General features: G+C 42.0%; 1 protein-coding gene across 1 annotated transcript; it reads right to left on the reverse strand.

Moving 5' to 3' along the window:
* Window positions 1-5,825: 5,825 nt before the first annotated feature.
* LOC134203792 (uncharacterized) lies at window positions 5,826-11,864 on the reverse strand. Its single transcript, XM_062678642.1, has 2 exons — window positions 11,094-11,864; window positions 5,826-7,051 (listed from the first exon to the last, which is right to left on the reverse strand). Exons 1-2 carry the CDS (start codon window positions 11,362-11,364, stop codon window positions 6,348-6,350), a joined length of 975 nt encoding a protein of 324 aa, XP_062534626.1. The 5' UTR covers window positions 11,365-11,864; the 3' UTR covers window positions 5,826-6,347.
* Between the last annotated feature and the right edge of the window lie 1,365 nt (window positions 11,865-13,229).

The following is a 13,229-nucleotide window of genomic DNA, read 5'->3' on the forward strand; positions in this document are numbered from 1 at the left end:
AATCGGACGACTGCGGTGGGCCGGGCACGTAGCCAGAATGTCGGACAGTAATCCGGTGAAAATGGTTCTCGACAACGATCCGACGGGAACAAGAAGGCGAGGTGCACAGCGGGCAGGTGGATCGATCAGGTGGAGGACGACTTGCGGACCCTCCGCAGACTGCGTGGTTGGCGAAGTGCAGCCATGAACCGAGCTGAATGGAGAAGTCTTTTATGTGCAGCACAGGCCACTCCGGCCTTAGTCTGATAATAAATAAATAAATCTTGTAACCGGTTTCGGAAGTCTTTGAGAAATCGGATTAGCAGTCAAAACTAAAACAAATCCATATAACATGTTGATGTGGAAAAAAGGCAATATTTTTGGCTTGCTCTAGATTATTCTACATATCTCTTACTTGTCATAAGACATAATTCTACCATTGTACCAACCCTAAACTAAATAATTTGTCTTTTGCTTATAGCATAATCCTTGATTTCGGCGCCCCCTAAAGACTGGCGCCCTTGGCGGAGGCCAACCTGGCCAACCGCACGCTACGGCGCTGTATGTAAGGAACATTGCAGATTTGTGGGCATTTCTAGATCTTCGCATGAAATTTGCAAAAATAAAATTCAGAACGGGTTGAAAGATCATTAAAATTACTTAAGATTGCTTTCAGCTTATACTGACCATAACAGCTGTTCTCATATGTCAAGAACACACAGACAATAGGTCAGTTTGTCGAGCTGATTGTATATAAGACTATGGGTCTGTTAAATTCAATTGGAAATACATATCTTCGTACATTTTAGAAAGGTGCACAGGATTCTTCTAGTGAGCAAATGTATGCTAAATATGTAGACGAAGAATAAAAAGGAATACATTTTGGTTGATACGCTTTTTCAAATGTTGGTCTAGTATTATCAATTCTCTATCTGCGTATACACCTGGAAGAAGTGGATACATAATTGAGTATCCCACTAAATAAAAAAAATAAATCTAAGCATTCATTTTCTAATTTTGACTAAGTCAATATTTAGTCCACGCTGACAAGACAGTATGAAATATGCTTTAGCATAATTACATAATTCTTAAATAAACTAAGGTTTTAAACGAAATTTGAATCCATATATGAAAAATCCCGCAATTTCTTTATTTTTATATACTTACTGATATAAAATTGATCAGATTCGGGAACACATGCTCCACGATGAATTTCTTTGAAAGCGGCACAAATGCTGGGGTATTGTCTTATCGCCAATGGTATATGCGGCGAGAATGTGGCGATTTATCACAGATTTCCTTTTCTACCCCGTAACGCTGGGTAGACACCTTTGCGTGGTGTGTTACGGTGTAAGATCTACCACGGTCACATTGTCAGCTACAGGCATATCCTGACCCAACGAATACCTTCCCCAATATCCAACTCCGTGGTACTTATGAGGGTGTCGCTGAGTCGGGGGCCTCTCGTTAAGTAAGTACTACACCAACACTTCCTTCCCCTCCCAAGTTACGGTGAAGATGGGCGTGGCCAGGAGTAGTAATCCTCATGCTTTTGTGATTTTTATCCTAGATTGAAATCAAGGACCACACCCACCTTGATTTCTGAGGATTTCAAAAGAAAAACATGAGTATCACTAGTGTCCAATCTACGAAGTACACCGTAACTATGCTATGCTATGCTATGCTATTTATCACAGATTTCCTTTTCTGTTATTGTGACTCTTTTGGTCGCAAAACAGTTATTCGACTTCGAAAAAGTGAAATCAGAATTGCGTACATAATGTAAAAACAATTTAATAAAAATTCCGCGGAAAAAAAATTAAAATTTCGTTTCGTTTCGAAAAATTTCGAATTAAATGAACCTTGATTTCGTATCGTTTCGAAATATCGAAAGAAATCTTTATTTCGTTTCGTTTCGATCCGAATCAACATAGACATTTTAAATTTCGTTTCGTTTCGTTTCGTTAGGAAAAAGTGTGTTATCGCATACCCTTAGTGGATACGCTGTTCAGGAGACTTTTTTCTTTAGCTGTATTGCAGCATTTCAACGTCCGCGGTTGGAATATTAACAATACTTTCGTTACTTACGTTTCTTACAAACAGATCGTAAGTTTCGAGTGGAAGATGGATTTTCAGTTATAATTCGTTGAAAAATGACGTCAAAGATATACTTTTTCCCATTGGTAATAATTATTTTGAATCTCATGTGTTAGATCATGGCGTAATTAGCTTGAAAAATGCTCTGCCTTTCTTGTTTGTTTTTGTTTTTTTCCCTTTGTCCCTTTGTTTCCTTTCCCTTTGTTTTTTGACAAAATTGCTTGGGAAAAAAAGTGCAAAACAATTTTTTTTTCACTTTTTAAATTATGATGCGTTTTCCAACCAGGACTCTTCGCTAAAAAAAATTATTTGATTTACGTAAAACCTAATTTTTAAAATCTTTTATTTATTTTGTTGCATTTTCTCCCGCTTGCAAGGCAGTTGCAAATAACATTCTCCGAACGGTCCGTTGTCTGCGGAATCCCGATCAAAATAGCTCGCAGCAGCTTTCTTATATCTTATGGATTTATTCCATTAGCCCCGCCCCTTTATTAATCGTTATGAGTGCACATTATGTTTACACCTATATCAGATCACAAAGAGGCGGCGCTAACGGGCTTCATTTATTGAATACAAGAAAGCTGCTGTCCGGCGCGCGCTAACCATTTTGAATGAGATTCCATAAAGAGCGGTTCGACATTTGATGCAGCGGAGCGGACACAGCAGCACTAAGGCGTGGATAGCAGTGGCAGGCGATGCTGAACATTTATTCCAAATGGTGGAGGCTTTGCGAAAAATCATCGAGTGGCGATCGGACAGTTTCAACGCAAGGTGCCGACAAGCGTTTGGATGCAGTTATTGGAAAGGCACATTGGGAAAAGGAAATTGGTTCTTTTCAGGACCAACATTTTATGGAAAGAAAGAGTTAATTGCGAAAATGGACTGTTTCGGTGGCATCGGGTTTGGCGCGGTAGCTTGGTTGCTGTTAGTGATTCCATCCATTCAAATTTACTGCATAATCTCCCTCCGACGCGCTATCAAATTCGCTATTCACGATTGAGTTTTGCTCTTTGACGAAAGATTATTTCGGATAGTCGGATCAACCTTCTATTGTATAAAATGTTGGCTTTTGTATAAAATCAATGAAGACGCCCAGTGGCGTAGCCACGGAGGTGGCTTTGGACATAAAACTTCCCCCCAGAACCTTCTCGAAATTAAAAAATGTTCAGAAACCCTCCCCCCCCCCCCCCCTTCCCCAGACCAATTTTCTGGCTACGCCACTGAAGACGCCACCTAAGTGGAAACTATCTACAGCAGCCACCCATCGGTGGACGTCGCTCGAACAGACAGATGCCAAGAGATAATGTTTGGTAATATGAAGAAACTTCGTCTTGAGTCAAATTTATGTTGTTATTCCTCGCAACAATACGCATCTTAGATAAACAACATCTCATAACCAAATTCAGAATCTTGCGCGGATTCTTAGAATTTGTCATATTCCGAACGGTCCGTTGTCTGCGGAATCCCGATCAAAATGGCTCGCGCGCGCCGAAAAGCAGCTTTCTTATATCTAATGAAGTAATTCCATTAGCTCCGCCCCTTCATTAATCGTTATGAGTGCACATTATATTTACACTCATACAGATCACAAAGGGGCGGGCTTAATTTATTGAATACAAGAAAGCTGTATTCCGGCGTGCGCGAGCTATTTTAGTCGGTATTTCGTAAAGAGCGGTTCGACAAAGTTTGATGCAACGGAGCGGACACAACAGCACGAAGGCGTGGATAGCAGTGGCAATGCTGAAAATTGATTCCAAATGTTGGAGGCATAGCGAAAAATCATCGATGACTGTGTGTAATTAATTATTAAAGTTCTCCTCATTTTGCCACGTACGCTTACATCGCGGGCGAAATCAAACGTTTCAAATAAATATATTTGCGTTTGGTTTCACGCTACTTTTGATTCTGCTTATTTCTTTTTATTCCGGACATTTTTAAGGATGGTGCCTTCTATGATTGTGATGTCCTCCACTGAAAGCTAGTCGAGAGGCTTCAGCGACGATGCGGCCGATGAGTCATTTTAATTCCCCGGTTGGAGACTCAAAGTCCATATAACTGGGAGCAACTATTCGACTTCATGATTTAGTTGTCCTTCGAGCAGTTTGATCGATGTTAATAAAGAGACACAAATTATCATGGCATATACCATAAATTTCGAATAGTTACGCAGTCCTACGTCACCTTTGCGTACAACCCGATTGGGCTGCACCTTTGAGTTTTTCACGTAAGTGCAATTATAAAATGTTTTATCAGTTTTTATCATTTATCAGGTTTTATCATTTTTCTATAAAATTTTGGTGAAGGTGAGTTTGATGGTAAATAAGATTTCCACTAAAACTCCAGAAAAAAAAATGTTCTAGATGCCCCGATAGAACATTTTAGGTAACCCACGGCATGAAGGAGGAGGCAACACACTTTAGCGTGGTGGTTGTCTCAGAGATAGAGAAACATCTCATCGCGAAACAAAGAAATACGGCACCAATGCCGTTGCTTCTTTTTGAAAACATGCGTGCTTACTGCTGATAAAATCACAGAGACACCGATTTTTTTTCTGAGTTTTCAGAAACTCCATCGGGACCATCTATCAGATATTCCAATGTTTTTGTGATTTTTTTGTAGAAACTTTTTGTGACTTTTGGAACTCATTTAGAATTTCATTACAGAACTCCAGAGCCCTTTTTAAGACTTCCTCCAGGAGGTCTTCAGAAAATTTCTTCACAATTTATTCCGGGTATTCCGGCATGCATTTCTTCGATTGTTCATGTATTCCTTCGTGATTTTTTCTAAAAATTACTTCAAGATTACCTTCAGGAATTCCTCCGTAAATAACTCCAGGAGTTCTTTGAAGAGTTCTTACAGGATTTTTTTTCGGGAGTCAATCCAAAAGATTTTTCGGTTATTCCCCAAGCAGTTCCTCTGACAACGTCTTCTGGAATTCCGTCGACAATTATCTCAGGAAGATCGTCGGGAATGAATGCAGGAAGTGATGGCGTTGATTTACACTACATAAGCTAGGATCCACCATCTAGTACCCAGTCGACATTTTTATACTTTTTGCTATTGATAAAAGAAGGTTGTTTGATAGCTCTACAGCATTGCAGACTTGATGTTGATGGCAGTTTACAATTTGATTATTTCGAGTTTTCCTTAGCAGCACAGAATCACCACATAAACTGCAGGTTCATAGGCTTCTTCACACCATAGTAGTTACACATGTTTTATCACATTAAACACTATTAAAATTTTATTTAGTTCAAGCAACATGCACGTTTATTCTTAATAACTAATAGCTTTTACTTAATTTATTGCATATTCCTAAATTATACTGAATTTCGACGATAACACGATTGATGGCTACAACGTATACAGATTACGAACAACGAAGACCTTAACGATTTGTGCATGGACGCACACCCGACGTCGATAGTGGATCACTTTGTACTGTCCGATCTGTTGATGATTTACTCGTCGGCTGTCTTTCGCACATGTAGTGGCGCTTGCAGGTATCCCAATCCATATCGGGACAGCGTTACTGGACACCACAGCCAAACAGCTGAACTGATCGTGTGTCTTGGTATTGTTTCCTTGCAGCTCTTTCCTACGGCAGAGTGACCAGTGTCTGTTGCAGACTGTAGGGAATTCCATGCAGATCGACCGATAAACAAATGAATGAATCCGATTGCAAACATGCTGCCCCCGGCAGAAATGACGATTTCTGTCTAATCCGATGATGCCGCCAATGACTGAATCCATCAGTTGAAAAGCCTTATATAAAATTAAAGTATCGATAAGCTGCCCCCGGATGCTATAGCCACCTTGTGACTGTTGGCTTCTGCATAGTAGTATTATCCTCAGCACTAGCTTCTGGATGGTTCTTGGATCCATCGCCGATGTTAACCTCACAGACATGAAAATATAAGACCCGGTAGCCGGCTTCAAAATGGTAAATGGTATTGGAAAGGTCCTTACCTGGACCCTTCGGATAAAGGGCCTTGAATTTGTTTTGCCTGATGCTGCTCGATCGATCCTCAAATGATAACACTAACTAGAGAGCGTAGACGTTTCTTCTGGTTGTTCGTTTTGTGTCTGCGGTATTGGAAGTATACAAATTTTTGCTGTTGGGCGAGTAAGCAGACCTGATTTAGTCTGCAGCGTAACGACCCGTACGACTCCGTCTCGTCCTGGATGTAGTTCATGAATCCGAGCAATGGGCCAACGCATTGGTGGTTGATTTTCATCCACGATAACAACTACTTGATTTTTCTTCACTTCTATTGGTGGTTTGATCCATTTGCTGCGTGGTTGAAGGAATGCAAATATTCCACGTGCCATCGTTTCCAAACGTCCTGAAGCATTTTCTGAATTTGTTGCCATTGGTACAGTCGGTTCATCGGAATGGAGTCGTACTCAACGTCTGGGACAGATTGTAACGATGATCCAACAAGAAAATGGCCCGGGGTTAAGGCTTCGAGATCTGTCGGATCATCTGATAGTTTCATTAACGGTCGAGAGTTCAGACAGCCTTCAATTTGAACGAGGAGTGTTTCCATGTCATCGAAAGCTAGTTTCCGGTCTCCTAGCACACGCACGAAGTGCTTCTGTGCCGATTTGATCGCTGCTTCCCACAGACCTCCAAAGTGGGACCCGCGAGGTGGGTTGAAATGCCATCGAATACCAATTTTTGAACATTCACCAGCAATTGCATGCCGAAAGTCGTCGGCTTTTAATAGTTTGCGAAGCTCATGCGCTGCTCCAACGAAGTTCTTACCGTTATCAGAATAGACATCCGTGCACAAACCACGGCGAGATATAAACCGCCGAAAAGCTTGTAGAAACTTTGCTGTACTGAGATCCACAACTAATTCTAAATGAACCGCCTTTGTACTGAAACAAACGAACACCGAAACGTAGGCCTTCGGCGGTGCATCTCTGCGGTGACGAGGTTTGAGGTAAATTGGACCCCAAAAATCGATTCCTACAACAGAAAATGGTCGTGAGGCATTAACACGTTGCGAAGGAAGTTCGGCCATGATTTGCTCGATGGCTTTTGGTCTTGCTCGGAAACAGGTAACACAGTTGTGGACAATACGTCGGATCGTGTTTCTTCCTCCTAAAATCCAGAACCTCAATCGGATAGTGTTGGCAAGCAACTGATGTGCTGCATGCAGAAGACGTTCATGTTGACTTCGTACGAGTAGTGTCGTGAACGGATGCGATCCAGGCAGCAGAATCTGATGACGCGATTCAAAAGGTTGTGATGACCGATCTATTCTTCCTCCGATTCGGAGAATTCCGTCTAAACCAATCAACGGATGAAGCCAACGGAGTCGAGAGTGAGATGGAATCGGTTGATGTAGTTCTACGCTTCTTATTTCTTGCAGAAAGGCTTCTCTTTGTACTAATCTTACAAGAGCTAGTTCAGCATTTTGAATTTCCAAAGTAGAAAGCGGCAAGGAAACCACTCTAACATTTGTTGCCAATCGTAGGTTTACAAAGTACCGTCGCCAGTAGGCAGTAACGCGGAGCATGTGCTGATAGTTTGAAAAACGACTGACATATTCTTCGATAAAAGATATTGATGGAGACGCAGTAGTCAATGAAACTTTCTTAGCTTCCTTGGCCGCTTCGGGATCTAATTCTCCACTAAATTGCTTGGTCCAGGAATCCTTAGCGTTTTGAAGCCACAGTGGACCTTCCCACCATTGCCTACATTGGATTAAATCTGTTGCTGGTAGTCCTCTAGATATTACGTCAGCAGGGTTTTCGCGACTAGCGACGTAGCTCCATTCACAGTGTTCAGTAATTTGCTGGATTTTTGAAACACGGTTACCAACGAATGTAGACCAGGTTGAAGATTTCGCATTGAGCCAACATAGAACAGTTGTAGAATCCACCCAAAAATATGCCTTAATATCGATTTTTAGAGAACTGGAAACCTTGCGATAGAGCTCGGCTGCTAGCAATGCACCACACAACTCCAAACGGGGAATGCTTTGTTGTTTAAGCGGTGCGACCTTCGATCTAGACGTGAGTAGAGCAACATTAACGTCCCCTGTTGCATTTGATGAGCGAATATAGGCACATGCTCCATACGCAACTTGGGAAGCATCCGAGAAAAAGTGAAGTTCTGTTAAGGTAGAACTAGGTATTAAAACAAATCGGTTGACGCGCAGCTGGTTCAAACGAGGTAGATCGGCACAGTATCCGATCCAGCGTTGCTTCATGTCCTCGGGTAACTCCTTATCCCAGTCATATGATTTGTTGTTGTCATCCTTAAGACCCCAAAGCGCTTGCATAAAAACCTTAGCAACAACTACAACAGGACCTACTAGTCCGAGAGGGTCAAACAACTTGGCAATATAGGAAAGTGAGCTGCGTTTCGTAATGTGCGAATTTAACTCGAAAGGTGCTTCAGGAACAACATACTTCAGCTGGTCAGAGAAGGGCTCCCAATGCAAACCTAAGGTTTTGATGTGTTGGTCCTTGTCGAAGTTTACTGACGATTCCATTGCGCGGTTTGTTTGGCTAATCCCTTCAATAACTTCAGGGCAATTACTGGCCCACTTTCGAAGCTGCATTCCAGCTGAGTTAAACATGGAAATCAGCTGATCTCGTAGGTTGATTGCTTCGGCAACGGTCTTTGCTCCAGAAAAGAAGTCATCCACGTAAAAATCTTTGCTAGCGGCTTTTGCTGCGAGTGGAAAATGTGTAGCCTCATCCTGTGCAATCTGCTGCAATACACGTGTAGCAAGAAATGGAGCGGAAGCTGTTCCATACGTCACCGTCTTTAGCTTGTAGGTATTGATGGATTCCTCTGGCGACCGACGCCAGAAAATCATATGAAACCGGCTGTCTTCTGGAGAAAGTGCTATTTGTCTATACATTTTAGCAATGTCTGCGATAAGCATAATTGGATAGAGGCGGGATCGCATCGTGATTGCCCTCAAATCTTCCTGAATAGTTGGACCTACTAGCATTGCATCGTTTAAAGAAATTCCACTTGAACTCTTGCACGAAGCATCAAATACAACCCGAACCTTTGTGGTGCTGCTATCCTCACGAAAGACCGGATGATGGGGAAGAAAGTACGCCGGCCCGGATGCTACTTCAGTTACGTCAATTCGCTCCATGTGTCCTAACTCCTCATATTCATCCATAAATTTCTTGTATTCCTCCGCCAAGTTCAAATCTCGGCTCAAACGATTTTCTAGTAAATGGAAACGGTGAAGTGCTGTGCGTCTGTTACTTTTTAGCTTCTTCAGGGTATCTTCCTTGAACGGTATGTGCACCATGTATCTTCCATCTTCGCCGCGGAAAACAGTGTCGGTGAAGTACCTTTCGCAGTAAGCTTCATCAGCAGATTGAACTATTGTTGAACCATCCTCAATTGCCCAAAACGCTCCATGCTACGTTGTATATCAGCAATAGTAACAACATTGCTTGCTTATAGGTAGTCGAGATTGATTCTGAGGCGTTTGTGTTTTGCCGCTAAGTACCCATCCGAAAACGGAATTGATTAACAACGGAAGGGATTCACCCAAAGAAATGCGGCCTGCAACATTAAACAAGTCGAAGAATATTCCGCTCCCAACACAACATCAATTGCCCCGGATTGGTAAAAGGACGGGTCTGCTAACTGAATTCCCGTAGGAAGTGCCCAGCAAGATGCGTCAATGGAAATGGATGGCAGGTCTACTGTGACTTTAGGTAGAACGAATGCTTCGATAGTAGCGACATAATCAGAAACTCTTGACCTTATTGTGCACTGAAACTTGTAGTGAACTTCAGTGGCAGCTGCACCAATCCCTGAGATTGGCAGACTAACTTTGTTTCGTCGAACTTTCATTCGTTGGAGTATTCGTTCCGTTGCGAAGCAACATTCGCTACCCGAATCTAGCAAAGCTCGTACAGGATGATGAACCCCGTTATCATCTACAATAATTACAATGGCTGTGGCCAGAAGCACTTTTGTTCTAGCTCGCTCAAAGGAAATGCAATTGGTGATACCCGTGTGTACCGCTGGCGTTGATGATACCTGTTCACTGCTACCTTCTTCCTCGCTTGATTGAATAACTAACGCTGGTTGAACCAAATTGGCTCCCTCTGATTTGGTTGCATAACACAACAGTAGTATGGTGTCGCCCTCTGCACTTGCGGCAGCTGCTCTCCGATTGGCATTCCTTCGCCATGTGGCCTCGCCGCAAACAGTTTCGGCAGAGTCGATTGCTTCGAACTACTTGTTCCCTTTGATCAACTGTCATGTCAGAAAATTCTGAGCACTGATATAAGAAATGTGAACTAGAACAAACTGGGCACTGGCGCGTGCTCTGTTGTGACGCGCTGTAGTTAACTCGAACGCGTTGGGTGCGACTTCTTTGTTAATGCTGACATTTCTGCTGAATTGTTCCATACCGTCTCTAAAACGTTGACTCGACGCTGAAGAAACTCGACCAGTTGTTGAAATTTTGTTGCGTCATTTTCTTCTGCATATTCCTCCCAGTCCCGTCTCGTAACTGCATCCAATCGTGTACTAAGCAAGTATATCAAAAGTACATCCCAATGTTCCGTTTGCTCTCCTAACTGCTTCAGTATTTTCACATTCGACTGGAACTTGTCAACTAGCACGTGCATGTCTGCGGCATTTTCACGTTTCATGCAATGAAATTCGAACAACGATTGAACGTAAGTTCGTTTCAAACGTCGGGTGTTCTGGTAGTGGCTTACGAGTAGATTCCATGCAACGGAGTACTGTTCATTGCAGCTGGGTATAGTTTGAATCAACTCTAGCGCTTCTCCGGTCACAGAGGATCGTAAGTAATAGAATTTCTGAATAGTCGGCAAGCTTGTCGAAGTGTGCACGCGCGAAACAAACAAATCATGGAAATTCAGCCATGTCTCAAAATTCCCATCAAAAATTGGCAGCTTGATATCAGGCAGCTTAACATGCGAGACTTGATGTGTGTCCGCAGTGGCCGCCATGGGTGGAGAATCATTGTGGTTTAGTTGGAGCAGCATACCTTTGGACTTATAGTATACCCGTTCGATTTCCGTTCGTTCTTTTAGATAAGCTTCCAAGACATCGTCGTCTTCTTCGAGAGTTTCCATTTCACCTTGCACACTATTGAATTCCGACCATAATGCGATGAGGTTTTCTAACCGTACGGATACTTCCTGCTTATCTCTCTCAGCTTGATATTTGGATACGAATGACGCGATTCCGGACATCGATGAAATAATACTGCGCTTGCGGTTTTTCAAACCGCGAATTCTTCTCTCGGCCGCAGACATCACGATGAACGACAACAAGCTACAACCAGAAAAACCGCACAGACCGCGCAATCTTGGATACAATTATTGGAACCTCAATTACCTGACTACAGGCAGTTCGATGCCTTGTACTATTTATCCAAGTTGGATGCTCGTTTAACTTGTAGTAGTCGTTGGTGCGGTAGAATCGAGCAAAAAGCAGACAATAGCTCGTCAGTTGATCTCAATGTCAATTATTTGTCCAGTATTCATAAATGACCGAGCGGAGATAGTGGATTCCGAAAATATAGAGATTCGTGTCCAGTCGCAGTCGTCCATGCAGATTACACCGACAGATGTTTGACGATCCCGGAGGTGATGAAGCAGAAAACATGAACAAGAAAGGACGATCTTGTAGCACAATTTTAGAGTGTTTATAGATTGAAACCGCACTCACCTTAGTGAGGCATTGATAATGCCTTGTATACTTCTTTGTCAACAACGGTGAAATGGCGAGCTCGCCATAGAATCCTGATATGAAAGCACTTGGATGATGGCGCTTTTTGAAGGTTTCACCCAGTCAGAGTGGATTACCTCGACACTCTATCAGGTTCGAAGGACCATGTTTGATAGCTCTACAGCATTGCAGACTTGATGTTGATGGCAGTTTACAATTTGATTATTTCGAGTTTTCCTTAGCAGCACAGAATCACCACATAAACTGCAGGTTCATAGGCTTCTTCACACCATAGTAGTTACACATGTTTTATCACATTAAACACTATTAAAATTTTATTTAGTTCAAGCAACATGCACGTTTATTCTTAATAACTAATAGCTTTTACTTAATTTATTGCATATTCCTAAATTATACTGAATTTCGACGATAACACGATTGATGGCTACAACGTATACAGATTACGAACAACGAAGACCTTAACGATTTGTGCATGGACGCACACCCGACGTCGATAGTGGATCACTTTGTACCGTCCGATCTGTTGATGATTTACTCGTCGGCTGTCTTTTCGCACATGTAGTGGCGCTTTGCAGGTATCCCAATCCATATCGGGACAGCGTTACTGGACACCACAGCCAAACAGCTGAACTGATCGTGTGTCTTGGTATTGTTTCCTTGCAGCTCTTTCCTACGGCAGAGTGACCAGTGTCTGTTGCAGACTGTAGGGAATTCCATGCAGATCGACCGATAAACAAATGAATGAATCCGATTGCAAACAAAGGTCATCATATACACATAAGATGTTATGTATATAATGCACTGAATCGCTATATACCTACTAAAGTGGAGGCCATATACGTGCTAAATAACGACTTTCTCGAGTTTTCATGAACATTTGTACGAATCAGTGAATATTTGAAAAAAGAAATAGTAACAACCCTGCCTCGAACATTTGACCTCTGGAACTAAAGGGTGATGCTCTACCCATGCGCTACTCAACAACTCTTCAAAAGCAGTAAAATTTTGACAATCATAATCTAGATGGGTTGACAAGAGCTTCAGTGTACGATATGAACTACATTGATACGATTCTGATGCCTTGTTGTTGTACGTACAAATGTGACTTGCATCGTATATGATAACAACTTATGATTATCTTGATAATGATCGTACATAACAACGATTGCGCATCATTCCAAACGATTCTACCCACATATAAACGATTATGAAATGTCAACATCAGTAATGTCTTTCATCGTGTTTACTCTCGAACTGTGTTTTGTATTTTTGATTTGTGTGAACATTTTAGTTGTTCGATGAGTTGTTAATGCAAAAATTGAGCGATAATGGTTGGCAACAAAAAAAGTACACCAGCAATAATCGGAATTTTGGCATATTGGATGGGGTGAATAAGTTATTTTGAAATTAATTTATTCGGTGGATTCAG

Source organism: Armigeres subalbatus, unplaced genomic scaffold (genome assembly GCF_024139115.2).
Source record: "Armigeres subalbatus isolate Guangzhou_Male unplaced genomic scaffold, GZ_Asu_2 Contig231, whole genome shotgun sequence".
Classification (NCBI taxonomy): domain Eukaryota; kingdom Metazoa; phylum Arthropoda; class Insecta; order Diptera; family Culicidae; genus Armigeres; species Armigeres subalbatus.